General features: G+C 39.3%; 1 protein-coding gene across 1 annotated transcript; it reads right to left on the bottom strand.

Moving 5' to 3' along the window:
* Positions 1-9,860: 9,860 nt before the first annotated feature.
* LOC110883245 lies at positions 9,861-10,283 on the bottom strand. The gene has a single exon (XM_022131051.1). The coding sequence runs from the start codon at positions 10,281-10,283 to the stop codon at positions 9,861-9,863; it is 423 nt and encodes a 140-aa protein (XP_021986743.1).
* Between the last annotated feature and the right edge of the window lie 9,790 nt (positions 10,284-20,073).

Below are 20,073 nucleotides of genomic sequence, written 5' to 3'. Positions count from 1 at the left end.
TCCCATTACTACCCCCTGTGTTCTGCTTCAGCTGAGGGCAGTCTCGCTTGAAGTGCCCCTCGGCTCCACACTGATAACACCCTCTCTGAGTACCCTGATTTTGTTGAGATTGTTGCCTACCCATCTGCTGTGATGGCTGCTGCTGAGCTGGAAAAGTGGCCCTACAATCCCTAGCCATATTCCCTGGTCGATTACATCGATGACAAACCCGAGCACACTGTCCCTTGTGATGATAGTTACACTTGCTGCACAAGGGTAGCTTCCCCGCATATGATCCCTGCCCTGATTTGTTACTCGAGTTCTGATTCACTGATGCTGTCTGACTGGAACTGCGGGTGCTGCCAGTATCCGTCTTCTTCTGAGGCTGTGCAGAGTTGGACCCCTTGTCCGTATCGTTCCACTTACGTTTGCTATCAGCAGCAGATGCAGTGGAAGTAGTGGCAGCTGTGGTAGTGCTAGAAATACGAGGTGGCAATGAGTCGCTCTCCACCTCCTGGTCAACGATCTTATGTGCCAATCTAACAATCTGAGTTAGGTTATTGAGGTTCGCCGCTGTAACTAAACCCTTCACCCGTGGAGGTAACCCCTTAATAAACAACTCGATTCTTCGGGACATGGGTCGGGACAAAGTCGGACACAAATCAGCTAACTCATACGACCGCTTCACATACGCCTCAATTTCAGACCCCACCATTTTTAGATCATAGTACTCATTCTCTAACTTCTGTATTTCGTCTCGAGGACAGTATTCCTCTCTCATCAGTTCTTTGAAATCATCCCACGTAGTGGCGTTCGCCGCCTCAATACCTAGCAGTTGGACCTGGGCATTCCACCAGGTCAAGGCACCATCCTCAAGCGTGCCTGCTGCAAACTTTACTCTATCCCCAACTGGGCAGTTACATATCGCAAACACTGACTCCGCCTTTTCGAACTAGCGTATAAGTCCTACAGCCCCTTCAGTGCCACTGAAGGTCTGTGGCTTGCAATCCATGAAAGTTTTAAATGTGCAAACCGGTGGGTGAGGCTGGTTTTGTGGCGCCGGCTGACCTATTAACGAGAGAAAATATACCAACAAGTAAGACTCAAGTTTACGATTCAAAGGAAAGGAATGTCTGGTACATGTCATACCAGCCTGATAAGCTGCCAAGGCTGCAGCCACCTGGGCGTTGAGTAATTCCTCTAGCTCAGCCTGAGTCATATGGATTTCGCCATGTCCACCACCGCGGCCTCCACCACGTCCACCGCGTCCACCACGACGACCTCCACCACGTCCGTTCATGATTCTATAAGTATGGGAAGAAGTAACAAATTAACAGACCATTTCAAGCGGATGTCAAGTATTGCTATAGTATTCACAGTTTTCGAGGTTCTAATACAACATTGACTAACAACGCGGAATTCCTTTTTCACACTAGTCGAGATTTACTGGGACTCACATGCACCCCACGTTGTTATTATGTGTGCACCCATAATAATAACCCAATTTGCATGTTTATCTCAGTTCCTCCCAATTCATGTTAAAAGGTTTCCCCAAATTCAAGCAGCACGACCAATGTCATCACACATAGAGCATGTAAGTTCAAGAAGAGTCCTACTCTTAACACGTAGCATAGACCAATAACATGTGAGTTCATATTGTAGTGTTAAGTATACGGTTGAGTGAGATACAAATCATGAGTATGTATTAAATATGCTGTGCAATAGTAAACAAGAGACGAACCTTGCTGTCTGGAGCTGAGTGTCATGGTCAATGTCGGATCAGTTCAGTTATAGTCTGGTTTTATAAAACATTTTAAAACCAAGTTCACTATAACCAGTGGCTCTGATACCAAACTGTCACACCCCCAATTTACCACCTAGGGAGTGTCCCTGTTAGGCGTGTGACAACAAGCTAGGAGCCACCAATTACATTGAATCCCAAGTTCAAAACAAAAATTCATAAATTATTAATAATAATATTCAAGCCCAAACTGTTCGAAACCATTAAGTTCAGCGGAAGCATCAACGTATCACAAAGTATATGTTTCACACAACCAAAGTAAATAAATGTTTGTTAAATAACTCATCAATGCAACCATGACCACTCGCACCCTCCAGCCAGCAAGTTCCTGCGTTCCAAGTACCTAAGGACCTGCGAGCATGTAACACATGTATCAGACAAAGCTGGCGAGTTCACAGTTTTAGAAAACGTTTGTTACCCGTTGTATGTAAAACAGTTCAATAACCAATGCAAGTAATATTGTTAATATCTCATTTCCGAACAATGACGGCTCCTGAAATACACGACTGCCCTTCCCACGTACTCCTATCTAGTACTGGGCCAGACTGGGTCATTAGTTCACCTCCGTCCTCTACAGGCACGGGGTGAGGGTGCCAAACCTAAGTAGCGCTACTAACTAATACCCGATGAGGGACTTACAAAAGATGATAGGTGAGAATATTAACCAATATACCCGTTTTTACCCAAAGACTTATTCCCCCATGGAATACCCACTGACTGTCCCCAACCACTGGGACGCATGCTCGAATGTAGTGAACTCACCTTGGGTTTGCTCGGTGAAATTATTTACTCGATTAATAGTTGCCCAACCACGTCCTAAAAAGAGGACCGTTAGCAGTTAGTTTTACATGCGTTTTATCACACAACTAATTAGTGTATTCAAGGTCCACGGCAAGCCTATTCTCTACTCATGAAAAGCACACATGAAATCCAATTCATAACGGTTTATATATATATATGTGGGGTATCCCCCCCCCCAACTGTTTAACATGTAACTTCTCAACTTATGCATAATCTATTGATACTCCCTTCAACTAGCCATTAAACATATATGGTTCAGAAGTAAGAAAATAAATATATATATTTCACATCATATATATATATATAAAACACATGTATTGTCCAGCCAAAAATTCAGTCATATGGTCTATTCTACTTCGGCCCAATTGGTTTCAAATAGCCCAGCCGCCCCAAACATAAAGGTCACCTGCTCCATAATGATTCCTTAACAACGTGCATTATACTACCAGTTTAACAATCAATATAACACCAACTAGAATGTACAATAGTCATTTAAATCGTAGCCACTTTGTCTCAAATCATGCTATCACAATAACAGTTTAACAGCCCCACACGGTTCCCTCGGTGGTGTGCGATGGTTCAAATCGGTGGTCCGCGGACGGAATTTGCAGCCTACTTCAATCTAGTTCGACCACAACTCAGCAAGTATTAATCATGTTCAACTTACGAATCATTATATACACTTCCTAACAGTTTCGGTTACAAGCACCTTTCTAGCGTATCAATTTCGGGTCACGTAAGTATTCGTTCACATAACATAAGACCACCAACCCATCTCCCGATGCGACACTAGTACAGCACAGTTCATACGAAACATGATCGGGTACATCATTTTCTAAAACAAGATCCTTACATCAATTAGTCACGCTTGGTTACAAACAGAAACAATCAAGCATCATGTAGTTCATGCAATGCAAACAACATTCATCAAGCAGTGCACACTAATCATCCAAATCAATAACCCTAGTCTTTAGTTTTACTTTGAGAATGTTAACATATGATAGCCATATACCTTTCCACGTAAACAAGATCAGCTAAGTAATATTAATACGAACAACACTCATCGGCCATATTTCAAATCGCATATAAATTATCATGTACTGATCATGAACTTTAACCTATAGATCGACTTGCATGAATAAACATAATACACGTAACTTACAAGAATAAAACTGACCGGAAACGAGGGTACAAGAACTAACCGGATGGTGTGTAAAATAATCGGTCACAAAGATAAGCTTTAATGGGGAAAAGGGTTTCGAATAGGAGAGGGGTCCCTGTTGCCGATCACCAGGTATGTCTAGGGTTATTATAATGTTTAAGAAATACTAAAAGTCAACCCTAAGCCTATAACTTCCTTGCAACTTAAACTAATCCGGCCCACACAATTTACTTGTAACCGGCCCACTAACCACTATCAAGTCTTGATATTGTGATACTTATTATATGTGAGCCAGAGTTGTTGTGTAGTAAAAGGAAATATGTAGGTGATCCATCATACGCGGTCCCGAAGGTACAAGCACACAATCCAATTCCGTTTATGTTTAGTATAAGATTAAAACGTTTAACCCGTTTAACACAAGAGGAGGCATTGAAAAGAAATAATGAGAAACCACGAAACAAAATGACACTTGCCTGAAAGTTCGGGTTGTCACAAAACATTCAATGGGAATGTTAAGAAAATTTTTGGGAAAATGCTAAATGGGAAAGCAAAGGGGGTTAAAGATTTTTATGCAACTAAAAAGGCAACTTACAACCCTACTGCACAAGAATTGAAAACCATCAAGTCTGAAAAGACTTGGATGGAAGTTTGTTTTCCTTGAAGTCTTAAGACTACGTCGGAGATCCCAAGTTTGTAATCGTGGATCAGGAATCGGCATCATTCTAGTGTTTGAAAAATTTGTTTGAAAGACTTTTGAATAAGTTTAAATTTTACAGGTTGAATGACTACGCCGGAGCTTCCAGGTTGGTAAGTGTGAAGCAGGAATCGGCATTCTGATTGATAAAGTGTTGTATGTAGATGACTCATTCCTACAAGTGGTATTTGTTTGTGTTTTTACAAGTGGTACAGAGATTGTTGAAATGAAAATGGTAAATCAGGGACATTAAGTTGTACTTGATTTACTACACATGATAAAATAGACAAGATGATGAACCATATCCCCATACTTAACAAGTGGTAAACTTACAAGTGGTAAAAACAAACTCATTTTCAAGAAAAATCATTTTGATTAAAACAAACTTAAGTGTTTTGAAATCTAAATGAGAAAATAGTTTGTTGAAAGGGGGAGTTCAGATTGTTTATGCCGAATGAATTGAGATTGGATGTGATTCGATGTCAGTTGTCAAGTTTCTGTATAGTTTGTTTTAATTTCTGTGTTTTCAATTGGGTCAAGAGTCTTGTTAAGTTTTCAAATTTGCTTTTAAATGTGTTTGCATTTTAGGGGGAGTAGAAAATTTCAGAAAATCCAAAAACATTAGAAAATTTGAAAAAGACAAAAACATGATAAAATCAAAAATGAGTTTTGTTGTGAAAAAGAGGAAATGATAGTACATTAGTAGACTGTCACAACATGCTAAAGAAATGTAAAGATAAAATGTGATAAACAATCTCAATGTGGATGTGTCAGTAAGTTTTTACACACTTAGTAAATTGTGACGAGATATAAACCTAAAATTTCAAACTTGCTTGTTCTGTGGGTTAACAACTTCTTGGATATATAGGTAACCCCTGAAATCTTGTTTGAAAGGTCCCTTATTTTGAGATACTAGGTCTTTATGCTCAGTGATATTTGGGGTATTATCCCGGGACTTCTGCTGAATGGAAGTTCTGACCTAGTCCCCGGATAATGCTTTCCGCAAAAGCTTGAAATATAGCTTCACCCTCAGCAAGCTGATGAAACAATAAAATTGATAGTCGCTGCTGTTGTAATCAAAAGATCCTCTAAAGGGGACACACTGAAAAGTCGAAGCCGTCATCTCTTTACGTATACGGAAGTATCGACCTGAGCTCTCACGGCCCTCGCAATTAACCCTTGACAGATATCATCTGTGGTATACTCACCTGTAAGACTGAATATTGGGATCTGGATACGGGAGTATATTCAAGAAGTGGGACACACGGTTAAGTTCAAGTCATTAAAACATTAATATCATATCTCGGATCAATTGAACTTTGTGTGAAAATTTAATTGGACAAATATATACTGACAATCTAGGTGAATTGTTTAGAACTTAAAATGAAATCGCAGCTTAACGGTGTTAGTGACATGTCTCATTAACTGATATGATCCTCTTACGCAAACTCACAAAAATATTGTTTGTAAATATTTCATTTCTGCATTATTCTGATTCTACAAGTGGTGTTATTTACTTTCTTTCAGTAAATCCAAAAAAGATTTTGTGTGTGTTTTAGCATAAACTTTTGAAAAAGTCAAAAATATTTTCGACAACTGATGTTGGAAATCTGATTTTCAAAATTCCGAGTGCTAAACATGATGACATTGCTGTGAGGGGGAGTGTGTCTTGAACATCAAATGTGTTTTAAATCAACAATTGGTTCATCATAGAGAGAGGTTTTATGAGAGGGAGTTGGTGTTGGTGTATTTGTTTATACTCAAACTATTAAATGTAAATCTCATTTTGAGGTAGAGTTTATGCAGGTTAAGTTGAGCCAGGTTAATTCAATCCTGAGAGTTAAGCTGAACGAAAGCCAGGTTACGATACCTGAGGACTCTGATTGAAGAAAGCCAGGTTTCTGATTCTTGTAGACTCTAAAGTCAAAGCAAGAGCCAGGCTGATCGATTCTGAAGATTCTGTGGATAGAGCTAGAGCCAAGTTTCGATTCTGTGGTCAAAGTTAAAGCCAGGCAAAAATATTGGACCTGTGAAAACCAGACAATGATCCTGAAGCAGATGTTGCTGAAGAACAAAGAAATGCCAGCAAATCGAGAGGGGGAGTCTGAAGATATTCAAGCAAGATATTGTTAAAGGGGAGTCTGTTGATGAAGATAGAGAGATAGAAGCCCAGAGACTGATCAAGACTGAAGAAGTGAAGATATAACGTTGTCAAAAACTCGATGGACAACTCATCAACATCTGAGGGGGAGTCTGTTGGTGCACTACATCTGTCGACTTCGTCTTGTATCGAGTCTTAGATTGCATTGTATAGATTAGGGCACGTTTTACGAGGAAATAGGAAGAGTATAGTGTTTAGCATGCTGATTTCGCTCACAGTGACTGATTTCGCTTATGTGGTCATGTACTGATTTCGCTCATATGGTCTTGTGTATGTTGGAGCGAAATCTGGAACCTATATATAGGTGTCCATGAGCGAAATCACATAACAGTTGTACGATTTCCATACCGAAGTGCTGCCGGTGTGAAGACTGCTTGTATTTGCATTCAAATCAATACAATCAGTAGTTAAAGTGAAGAATCAGCTGTTTCTAGCTTTGTTTCTTGTTATTCCGCACCTGAAACAAAGTAGAACACCTCTGAACGACTCATTCAGGTCAGATCGCGATCCTACAGTAAAGACACAAATGAGTGAGTCAACAAAACATGAAGAAATGATTAAGTAAAGTCCACCTTCAATATAAAAAAACTAGTTATTAAAGTCATTAATACAAACCCAAATAAAAAGTTACCAAAGCTAGGAAATTAAAAATAATATATAAATGATTTATCTTCACCAAGTGATGTAAGAGATTAGCCAAGCATGGCCTTTGTTTGACAAAAAACTCTTACTATCGATCTTGGATCCCGAGACTACACACACACTCAAAGGATGGATGGTGGATGAAAGTGGTGGATGATGGTGGTATTGTGGTGGTGGAGTGGTGGCAGGTGTGAGAGAAGTGGTTTGCCAAGTGATGGTTTACAAATGAGCCAAGCACCTCCTTTTATACTTGAAAACAGTAGCTTCACACGGCCCCGTGCCTGGTTGGCACGACCCCGTGTCCTTCCCTTCTCTGTCTTCATTTAATGCTGGTGTGAGCTCTTCTGCACACATGGCCCCGTATGTCAACGGCACGGCCCCGTGTCTTCTGTACTTGCTGTACGAACCCATATTTGAAAATCTAAGAGTAGACCATGGCCCGTGCTTAGGAGACACGGCCCTGTGTCCCTTGTCGTTTTCTGTTTGTCTTTATTTTCTGAGAATCTTGAGTGGGGACACGACCCATGTCCCGCGTGCACGACCCCGTTCTTAGGTTCTGGTCTTGTTATTTTTATCTTTGGGGTGAAGCTTGGAGGGTCGGTATTGTGTGCCAACTTCTTTTCTTCGTATTTATGTTGGTTTTCGCCATTAATTTGTTCCTTTTGTCTGCTTAAGCTATTTTAATCCTGAAAACCAAAAGTAAACAAAGAAACACACTTTTTCCAACATTAGTACCAAAAATGGTTGTTTTTATACCTCATCTGATATGATTTATATGTTGTACTTTGTGCATATCAAATACCCCCACACTTGAATCTTTACTTGTCCTCAGGCAAAACCCTTATATTATTGCTTAAACTCCCAAATAGAATGGGTAGAAGAGAAGTTTTGGGTCTTGTGTATAGAGTGTCGAGAATCCAAGCTCATTACTTATTTCGTTTTTACTTTATTTACAATCCTATTCGACATGATTTATTTGGAATGTTTTAAGAAAAATAAATATTTATAAGCAAAACATATATTTTAAAATTTCAGTAAGCTGTATATACATTCACATACCTCAAGTGGTCACTCAATACTCTAGCCGAAAATGTATAAGTGAAACGCTCGGTCCTGGTACGGAACTAACTCCTACCATAAGCTTGACAATCATTCAAATCTCCTCATTTTTGACTTAATCTTTGCAAATATCAAGAGAACTTTGAAAGGGTAGGTTTTTGTTTAAGGGTAGAATAGTTTTATTGAAAGTGGCTAAAAACGTAAAAAGTCGGGCTTTTTATTAAGCCTTAGTTACATATTTTTGCATTTTTTTCAAAAGAAAATCGATTTCTACTAAAATAAAGGGCGTAAAGAAGAAAATATGGTCTTTGGGTAATGGTGTTTTGTGGGTTTTGAAATGAAAGGGTTTAGGCTCAAAAGGGTTAACTAGGGGGAATTTTTTTTTTGTATTTTTGTGGGGAGATAAAAATAGAAAATAATGTTGAATCGAGAAAGGGTTTAAAATCCTATCGCCTCAATCATATACTTACTTGGATTAGTCGGTAAGGACCGGGAATGTATTATCTTGTCAAGTTCTAGATTTGTAGGAACCGTACGGGCTATTCACACAAGAAATAAAGAAAGAGCATTTAATATAGATATGGTAGTGGATGCTCGTTAAAGGCTCAAAACTCACAAGTTTGTGGGAAAGGGTAAAAATGTGAAAGTATACATACAATCAAATTTTAAAAATTTGTCATGCCCTTTTTATAAATTTTCTTGTATGGTTCCTTTTTATCATGACGCTATCGGTTGTAAATATTTATAAAAACTTGAACTTTTTAGAACTTGATCTCTTAACTTAAACTATAAACAAGTCAAAAAAAAAAGTTTTGAAAAATATTTGGGATGTTTTAGCGGTTCCTATTAGAGTTTTATGTAAGGCTCATTTTTAAAACAAACAATTTTCAAGTTATTAATCCCCCCCCCCAGCACACTTAAATTACACATTGTCCTCAATGTGTTCAAAATTGGTTAAATTGATTAAATGTGTAAGATGTGTGTTAAAAATAACAAAATTTTCAGAAAACAGGCAATTGACACGACCCTGTGTGTGGGAGCCACGACCCCGTGTCAAAAGTGCCAGTACCGAATTTTTCCAGAATGAAAACACAGGGGCGTGCCCATGGGACACGACCTCGTGTCAAATTTCCAGAATAAAAAATGTTACAGCAGACATGGGGCATGGGGTCGTGCTTACCTGACACAGCCTCGTGATGCAATTACTGAATTGAAGATTTTCAGTCGGGAGTCGTCTGTTTTCATGCATGGGATGATGGGTCAGCGTCCTTTGGCCTTCTCACCATCCTTCTAAGTGTATTCTACTCCTACAAAGAGAAAAACTTAAAAACAAAAGCATTAACTAAAAGTTACACTAAAATTGAACTACTTTATTGATGTATATTCCATGGAATGTCTCCATGGTGCGCAACGTTTATAAGGGTCCTTGGATAGAACTAAAGTTGGTCAAATGTTACCCAAGCGGGATGACTCGCATCCCGAGATGCACCGGCTAAGGGCGTGGTCGAGGCTTGAGTCTATTGCTTTGAGGTATTTGACCAGGTCGTCATCAACACGTGTCCTACTTCAAACTCATCTCCTTGTCTCCTACCCTCAATGTTAACCTTCCGTCACTCATATCCACCATGGCCCGTGCGGTGGCAAGGAATGGTCTTCCTAGTATGAGTAGGATTTTCGTGTCTTCCTCCATTTCAAGGATTACAAAATCGGTCGGGAAAACAAATTCCCCGACCTTGACCAAGAGATTTTCTATGACAGCTTGAGGGTATTTTACCGACCTATCCGCAAGTTGGATACTCATCTTTGTGGGGTGCGGTTTTCCTAATCCGAGTTGGTTGAACATAGAAGCGGGCATTAAGTTAATGCTATCCCCTGGGTTGGCAAGCGTGTTACTTACCGGTGATCCTCCAATGGAGCAAGGAATGGTGAAGATTCCGGGATCTATCTCTTTTGTGGGAGTTTGTTGAGGAGTGTCGCCGAGCATTCTTCACTTAAGTTGACTTGTTGAATGGATTCAATCTTCCTCTTGTGGGTGAGAAAGTCCATCATGAACTTGGAGTATTTTGGCATTTGAGTGAGGACTTCTACAAAAGGGAGATTGATGTGAAGTTGTTTATGTAAGCTTACAAACTTGGTGAATTGCTTGTCGGTCTTTTCCCGTAGTAAACGACCGGGGTAAGGGACCAGTGGTGGTTTGGTTGGCTCGTTGTTTTGGGGTTGAGTATTTTCTTGGCTTTTAGAAATGGGTGTGTTTGTGGTTTATGAGGTATTTTGGGGTGGTGATGGTTCATCATCGGGTCCTACCATCTGTTTCTTAAGTTGATAACGTTTACTTGGGCTTTTGGGTTCGGTTCGGTATTATTAGGAAAGACTCCTTGTCGTCTTTTGGAGAAATTTTGGGCTAGTTGGCTTACTTGTTTTTCAATAGTTTGCATGCTAGCCCGTTGGTTCCTAAGTTCGGCATCGGTTTGTAGGAACCTCTCCGCATACCTTTTTTAGATTTGGAGAAAAGACGAGTGATTAGATCCTCAAGTCTTTCTCTTCCTCCTTCTTGTGGTTGGAGCCTTGTTGCTCTTTCGGGGTTGTTGAAAGTTAGATCTTTGATTTTTATTTTGTTGGTTATTACCCCTGATTCCCTCCAACTTAAGTTGGGATGATTTCGCCACTCGGGGGTAAAAGAGTTACTTGGAGCTCCCGGTGGTCGTGGTCGGTTATTTAGGTAATTTACCCCTTCTGTTTGATTTTCTAAATCTTTCATACAACTCCAGTTTTCATGGGGGCCGCATGTTGGGATTGAACCCTAACAGAGGAACAGATAATGTAAAGCCAAAACTGGATCCCATCAGTGGACACTTAATAAGCAGCAGCTTGCTCTAATCTTTCCCCTTGACAGTGGTTATCTAACAACTGATGAATCTTAAGTGCTGCTCAAATACAACAACTGATAAACCAAACTCTGATGATTATCTAACAACTGCTGAAGACAAACTCTGTTGCTCTATCTACTGCCGTCTCCTAAGTACTGCTGAAGATTCAAGCACTGCCCTCTCAAAGACTGATCACCTTTGAAGAAAGCACTGAAGACTCAACATCTGTGCTAAGGCTACAACAGTGGAACGTGAAGCAGTAGTTTCCTTATGTTTTGTACTTTAGTGATTATCAGATGTTACATAACAGTAGTTTGTATAGAACAGTATTTGTAGTTTGTTAGGTCGTTAGATGTCACTATCATGGTGACGTCAGCTGAAGCATATCAGTAGTTTGGTTTGTCTATAAGTATGACAGTACTCTGTACTGTTACACTTGATCGTTTTGAGTGAGTTTTTCTCCTCAATTCATCATTTCATCTTGTGCAACCAACTCTGGTGTATGAGGCTGAGGGGGAGTTTAGATTGTAAGCTTTGACTGTAATCTTTTGCTTTTATGTAAATCTTTTGACTCTATGAAAAGCAATTGTTTATCAATCTATACTTTCTCTTGTTTGTGTTTGCAAAGATTGCTACTCATTTCCGCTGCACTTATTCGTCTTATGCAAACAAACACAATAACAGACAGCCTTCAGATCCCAACAATTGGTATCAGAGCTTGGACAGTCAAATTCGATCTAACAATCAATTTGACATAACAGTTCAGCTCAAAATTCATTGATACTAAGGTTGGTTGCATTCAGTTGAAAAACAGAGTAACGAGTAAATCATGGTTAAAGTGGTTATTCAAAAACTCTGTAAATCAACCAAGATGTCATATGACACACAAATCTCAAGCAACAAGTGTTATCATGCATATGTCACTCATAGCTTTCAGATCTGCAAAATATCTGATAAATTATGGGATCGTTAAATGTTTCAAAATTGATTTCAATTGTTGTTTCGATATTTGTGATGTTTTCAATAAACACTAAAGTATGTACCTCAGATCAGCAAAACTTGTGTTCATCTAAAACACCGCATACTGCTGATATTGAAAAGAGGGAGATAAAACTTTAGTCAAAATCTCTCATGTGGTCAAAGGCAAGTTGAGTACCTTCAAAAGGACCAAATCAACCTTGTCTAACACATATTGAGAAAAATAAAATGTCAAAACAGTCCTAATCATAAGTAATGTGAGATCTGAACTAAAACATGCTCAAACATGGTCAAATTTCTTAAAACATTGCTTCAAAGTGATTATGGACAAGGTATGTTCAAAATATAATCTCCTAGTGAGTATTTCTGAACATATGAATAATAAGGGTATAAAGGGAAAAGGGAAATAAAAAATCTCAAAGTGTGGCTATCTCAAAACTTTTGAAATCAAAAGAAAAGAGTATTAAAATAAAACACTTTTGAGGTTAAAATTAGATCATCAGTGATCATCATGCAACTGTGTGCATTCATCAATACAGAAATTGTTCTGGTAACAATGGCATATCCAGTGATTGTGCTTAAAAGAAATTTACAATCAATTGACAAGAAAATGACCCAAACAATGGTCAGAATAACTTGAGAATAATTTGATCATTTACTTGAAAAACTGTCAGATCCTTTTGATTATCTCCAAAACATCCTTTATTTTTTTAAGGTGTTTTCCTTTTAATAAAACCAGATGCATTTTAATTTCTATAAAATGTTTTTTGTACTTTTACTCATTTTTAATAGTGAAAGTTCATCTCTGGTCAGGATGTAATTTCCTTATTTTTTGTGAGAAATCACTATCCTTAAAACTGGTCAAAAGGAAATGACATACATATCTAGGTCATATTAAGCTCAAGTTTGGTAGAAATAGGTCAAAAATTGATTGAAAATTAGTTCTGATCTGCTGAGACACTCATGATCTAGTACAAGTAACTAGACATAAAATGAGTTGTTTTAGTAGAAAAAGACCTCATCATCTGGGATGCTAAACAACTTTCTGAAATAATGGACAGATGGCAAAACCTTGAACAAAATTTCTGAAGATAACTACTGACAACTTAATCTTGATATGATACATCTAAAATGTATCTTGTTAAGAATAGCATTTCTGTAAACAACAGATGATAGACAAGATATTATATTTTCACAGGACAAAAATCAATATCTACATCTAAACCAACAGATGCTAAAATTATTTGTCAAAAGTCAAAACACTGCTGCACAAACAGTTGCTAAACATATGACCTTCATTTGTTTTTATCCACTGCTGTATCTAAAATGCTGTTGTGCCTTAACATCTGCTCTCTAAAGTCTGTCCACTGCTAAAGTGTCAACCTCTGTTCTTCAAAAACACTGATGTTAAAATCATTGTTTCATCCACTGATACATCCACTGTTTCATTTTATTACTGTTGTAACTACTGATGCTTGATCCATCAGTAGTTGTTAAAACAACTGTCTTCCATCATTTACCATTTCATCAGATGTTTGACACGTGGTCCGTTTTTAGCCTTCAGATCAAAATAACCGCTGCCACATCAGCAATCACTTTTTCCCTAAATAAAACCCTGATTAAATCCAAACAGAGTATTACACTGTCGAATTGAATTCCAAACATTCTCTTCACAAAAACAGTTTCCCTCTCATAACTCCAAAAATCTTCTTCGATATTCATCATCAAAAATGACGAAGCCAAAATCGAAATCAAAATCAAAACCTTCATCATCTTCCTCCAAAACAGCAGAAGCCACTGAAATGGCCGCTGAAACCACGGAGATTCGCTACAAAGCTCCACACAACTATGTAGGTATACTCACAAAACCTACCGATAACCACACTTTCGATTCCATCCTTGACATTCTTTCTGCGTCAAATACAAAACTTTGATAACAGCAGACGCTCCTATTTACCTGGATACCCAGAGAGAGTTCTAGAAAAATGCCACCCTTGAAAAACAAGGAGATATCACCGCCGCCATCAACTCCTCGATACAGGGTAAGAAGGTAAAAATTTCTCCGAAATCCATCTCTGAAACCTTTAAACTCGATGATTTAAATGGAAAAACCTCTTTTACAAAAGACGAGTTGGTAAAGGATTTCATGAACAGGGGTTATGCAGAACAACCAAAGGTAGATACCCTACAAAAGGGTTACTTCCCTTCTGCACCCAGATTTTTATTTCACACACTGCTCATGTGTGTTTCAAATAAAACAACGTCCTTCAATGAGATACCAACAAAAATCCAATGCCTGGGGTATGCAATTTTAAACGATAAAAACTTTAACTACTCCCAGGTAATATTTGATGATTTGGTAAAGAACGTTGATAATAAAGCTTTTCTGCTCTTTCCGAGATTTCTAAGCTACTATTTTGAACAAACATTTGTAGAGAAAGATGCAGAACTGCCCAAACAAGGTGTATCATTCAAAATAAACTTTTTAACAAAAGAAACTTTTTCAAGAATGATGGCACCAATAAAATTAAAAACAAAAGAGGCTGAGCAGGTTTTAGAAACTGCCGCTGACCCTCAAGCAACCACTGCTGAGCCCACTGCTCCAGGTGATCAGAGTAGCACACCCACTGCTCTAAAACCCACACCTGCCACCACCAAAAAGGCCAAAAGAAAACCATCCAGAAAACCCACCAAACCCAAAACAAAGGCAACTCTGGAAGATGAGATCCCAGAGCAACTGCCAGTGACAACACAAAAGTCACCAGAAACCACTGCTGCTACTTCCTCACAGCAGTTGGTAGAAAGATCTCAACCCCAGCCTCAAACTCCTCTTGCATCCTCACAAAAGGATCAAGTTGTAAGCACAGGGACACCACAATATGAAGCTCTAGGTCCACTCGGATCTATCTTCCACAGTCCTGATCCCAAGGACATGTCTCTTTCAACACCCATACCCTCACCAATCATATTGCCAAAATCAATAATACCCCTGTTGCATGCAGTTGATATTGCACAGACACAAACCAGTTCCTCTCAATCACCCATTACTGAGAGCATACCTCCACAAGTGACTAGGTCTGATGCTAATACCTCTGTTATCCAAGCAACAGTTGAGGAGGTTACACCCCCGAGTTACAAGTAACTCTCGGTGGTAGTTCAAGTGGAGCAGCAACTACAACTGATGGATCAACATATCTTCAGTTGGACAGTTGTTACATTACTAAGACTCCCTTGAAGGCAATTTCTTCCATGGTAACATCGGTAACCACCAGTAAGTTATCTTTAGCTGCTGGTAACATCAAAGGATTATCGAGTGCCGAAGAAAGAAGTCCCCAGTACCAAGAAAAAGGGGCATCAATGGATAACTTTTGGGCTACAGCTCCTAAGTCACACATTGATACAACCACTGCTGGTGGGGATTCAGATGATCCTGTTAATTCAGGTGATGATTCAAAATATAACGAATTGACGGCCAGAGTTGAAAATCTGGAATCTACAGTTGCAGAAATAAAAGATATGGTGCAGCAGCTGTTAGAAGCTCAAATAGCCCAATCTTCTGCTCCTCCTGCTCAAGCACCTGCTCCACAAGCATTTGTTGCAAATGAGCTATGGAATATTCTCCAACCACTGCTTGAACATCAGCAACAATTGGCTGCTAAACAGCACGCAAATCAAGTACAAATGCTGACCAACATGGTGGAGTCTCGGTTCAAAGACACTCAAGCAGACATCAAGGCTATAAAGGCCAGCATACAACAGAATGCTCAAAGGGAGAAAGGCCCATCTACCATTTTCTTCATGGATACACCCCTGGCAGATAATGCAAAAAGGGGGGAGAAAATCAGGTTGAAAAAGAAAGGTATAGAAGATGGGATGCACATTGAACCTGAGAAACCCAAATCCTCAAAAACCTCAACAGCTGATACAACAGTAGTTACAAAAACTGCTGCCTGTAGCCAAACAGCTGCCATTACATCAACACACACACCTCCAACACACACAACTACTATTTTAACACACACCACCACAACTACTGCTCCACCTCCATCGCCATCTGTGTCTATAACACAAAAACCACCACTATCATCATCTATAATCACATCACCACCACTGCCTCCTGCCATAAAGCAGAAGACAGCAGATGTCATAACATCTGTTTTAATGACAACAGTGGTTGAAACACCAGTTGTTTCAACTACTGTCAGCCAGTCACAGTCACAAACCACTGATCCACCCAAAACATCATCAGGGTCCCCTCCATTAAAAAGGAGAAGGGTCTTCATTCCTGATGATGAGTCACCACCACCATCATCACCATCACATCTTTCATTCCCTGCTCAAAAGCAGAAGACATCTGCTGACACATCAGCAGTTGTAACGACAGCAGCAGTTGAGACACCAGTTGTTTCAACAACTGTTAGTCAGACATCCACAACTGCCCTAATTCTTCCTATATCACAACCACAGCTCCTAAAAAGAAAAAGAAAGCCAATCACTGCTGATGAAGGTAGTCATGATCCTAATGCTGCTAAATATCCACTTGAACTTGGAGCCATCAAAAATGAGATGAGGCAGTTTTATACAGAAGCAGATCCCTCAAAAAGAAAATTCTCCTCTCTCATTGGCTACATGTCTCCAGAAGATATAAATGACTATCTCAGAATTAAGGGAAGGCAGGCTAAAGTAAAAGCTAAGGTTGATAGTGAAAATGAAAGCTTAAGTGAAGAAGCCACTGCTCAAAGACTGGAGTTCTACCTTACAAAGGTAAAGCAGATAGAAGAATTTACACAAGAACTAGAAAGGGAAAAGTCTGTTCAAAAGAAGAAATTCAGAGAGCAACTTTTAGCCTTCATCATGAAAGAAAAGTTCTATCCTACTGAAGAACAACAGTTTGAAGAATGGCCTTTAGTAGCTTTAAAGCATAAGGCTGAAAGGATTCAAAAGATAAAAAATGATCCTACAAAGAAGAAAACTGCTCCAAACTGGAGTAAGTATAAAAGGCTCATTGCTGATCTCACTGCTGAGTATAAAAGAAAGAAAAGGGAGTTGGTGGATGCCAAGATAGACACTACTGAAGCCATATCAAAATGGTCTAGGCAGCAAACAGATGAAGCCTATGAAAGGCTGAAGAATAGAAAAACTGCTGAGTCAAGGGCTGCACAGAAACGAGAACAAATGTTGAAACTTGAACAGCAGATAGACAACCTCAAAACAGTGTTGAAAACAGCAGACCACCTTACTCTTGAGACAAACCAAGAAGAAGGTAAACAGCTGACTGAGGCAGAGGTTAAAGAAAAAGAAGCAGAGTACTTCAAAGACATCATCATGAAAATTGGTCTGAAAGAAGGCAACTCAACAAAGCTTCAGAGCCTGTTTCAAAAGGCATTAAACAAATCTGCATCACCAAACACTGCAACAAATACTGCAGAGATTGACAGGGCAAGAACTCATTGAACAAGAAACTGCAGATGACATAGCTGCAGCAAACAATGTCATTGAAGAAGCCCTCAAAAGAATGTCTGATAGTTTGCATGTGTTTTCAAGGCCATCATCTCTCAACTCACCAGGAAATAAATCTCTCCCAAGAAACCCATTTGGCTTTAAAATACTAAAGTGGATGTCTGATCAAAAGACCCACGTATTGACTTTGGTCAGAGCCAATGTTGAGGTGAAGCATATATCAAGGAAAGAAGCACTAGGCCTTAGTGTTCAAGATTTGCAGGATCTCCTTGAGCTTTCACTGTGCAGGGATGTAGATGACCAGAGTGCCAAAGAATTTGAAGCTGAATTTAAGGAACAAGCCAAGACACTCTTGATGAGTAATAAAGGTCCTGAATAAGGAAGGGTTTTGGCATTATCTGTTCCAGGGGGAGATTGTTGGGATTGAACCCTAACAGAGGAACAGATAATGTAAAGCCAAAACCGGATCCCATCAATGGACACTTAATAAGCAGCAGCTTGCTCTAATCTTTCCCCTTGACAGTGGTTATCTAACAACTGATGAATCTTAAGTGCTGCTCAAATACAACAACTGATAAACCAAACTCTGATGATTATCTAACAACTGCTGAAGACAAACTCTGTTGCTCTGTCTACTGCCGTCTCCTAAGTATTGCTGAAGATTCAAGCGCTGCCCTCTCAAAGACTGATCACCTTTGAAGAAAGCACTGAAGACTCAACATCTGTGCTAAGGCTACAACAGTGGAACGTGAAGTAGTAGTTTCCTTATGTTTTGTACTTTAGTGATTATCAGATGTTACATAACAGTAGTTTGTATAGAACAGTATTTGTAGTTTGTTAGATCGTTAGATGTCACTATCATGGTGACGTCAGCTGAAGCATATCAGTAGTTTGGTTTGCCTATAAGTATGACAGTACTCTGTACTGTTACACTTGATCGTTTTGAGTGAGTTTTTCTCCTCAATTCATCCTTTCATCTTGTGCAACCAACTCTGGTGTATGAGGCTGATGGGAAGTTTAGATTGTAAGCTTTGACTGTAATCTTTTGCTTTTATGTAAATCTTTTGACTCTATGAAAAGCAATTGTTTATCAATCTATACTTTCTCTTGTTTGTGTTTGCAAAGATTGCTACTCATTTCCGCTGCACTTATTCGTCTTATGCAAACAAACACAATAACAGACAACCTTCAGATCCTAACACTGCAGCATCCTTCGCAAGCCTAGCCGAAGTCATTTTATTTAATTCAAGTTTCTTATTTTTGAAGTTAAGGCTTCGATTTAGGCTTGCAAAGAAGTGGTTTCATCCACTTTGTGGGCGCCTCGGACTATGGTTTTGTATCCCTAGGAGTGTGCCATTGAATACTATTTTGAGCAATTTCTTCAATTTGATTATAAATTTCCTCAGAGCGTCGATTCCCAAGGAGCGCCCCGGAGCCGGAATCAAGGATTTGCCTTGTGTGTGGTAAGAGTCCATTGTAGAAAAACAACACTTGTTGTCAATGTTCAAGACTATGATGTGGGCATTTCCTTAATAGCTCATTGAACTTTTCCCATGTCTCTTACAATGATTCCCTGTCGTCTTGGGAGTAGGAGTTAATCTCGGTCATAAGTTTGGCGGTTTTAGCGGGAGGGAAAAATATGTAGAGAAATTTTTGGGCAAGTTCATCCCAAGTGTGCACGGACCCACTTGGGAGGGTGTAGCCAAGCTTTTCCTCGGTCTTTGAGGGGAAAAGGGAACATACGGAGCCGGATAGCATCGTTAGAGGCTCCGTTGATCCGTAAGGTGTCACATATTTCAAAAAAATTTGTAACACGTAAATGGGGATCTTCATCAGGTAGGCCATGAAAGGTGGCAAAATTTTTGAGCATTTGGATGAGGTTTGGTCGAAGCTCAAAGTTATTAGCAGCGACATTAGGAGGGTTAATAGGGCTCCAAGATTACCAACCGTACGACGTAGGTAATCCATGAGAGTGCGTTGATCCGCCTTGAGGCTTTTGGTCGGTTTTAGCTTAAAGTTTTTTCTCAAAAAGCGCTCAGGTTCGTCGAGTGGCACTTTTATGTCTTTTTCGGAGGTGGAGGTCATGCACCAGGTTGTATTTCCTGCGAATTATAAAGAGTTGCGTGACTTTCTCTAAACAAAAGAAAAAAATCTTGATCATAAGAGTAGCACGACCCCGTGCTTATGTAGGCACAGCCCTGTACTGTTCAGAAAAATTTCTATTTTCAGTTTCCAAGATACTAGAAGTTTGACACGACCCCGTGTCTCTGTTCCAATAACATGAAAACACCTCTTCCTATATACTGTAGGTCTGACACGGCTCCGTGTTAATCAAACACGACCCCGTGTTATTCCTGAAGAGAATAGAAAAATAGGAGAAAAAGAAGAAAAACTTAAAAAGAAAAATTAGAAAAGCATAAAAATAATTAGGCCGCCGATTTTAAACATTCTTAACATCGTGTGTCCCCG

Source organism: Helianthus annuus, chromosome 6 (assembly GCF_002127325.2).
Source record: "Helianthus annuus cultivar XRQ/B chromosome 6, HanXRQr2.0-SUNRISE, whole genome shotgun sequence".
Lineage (NCBI taxonomy): Eukaryota > Viridiplantae > Streptophyta > Magnoliopsida > Asterales > Asteraceae > Helianthus > Helianthus annuus.
Note: the sequence above shows the minus strand (reverse complement) of the source record. Positions and strands in the feature narration are given on the sequence as shown.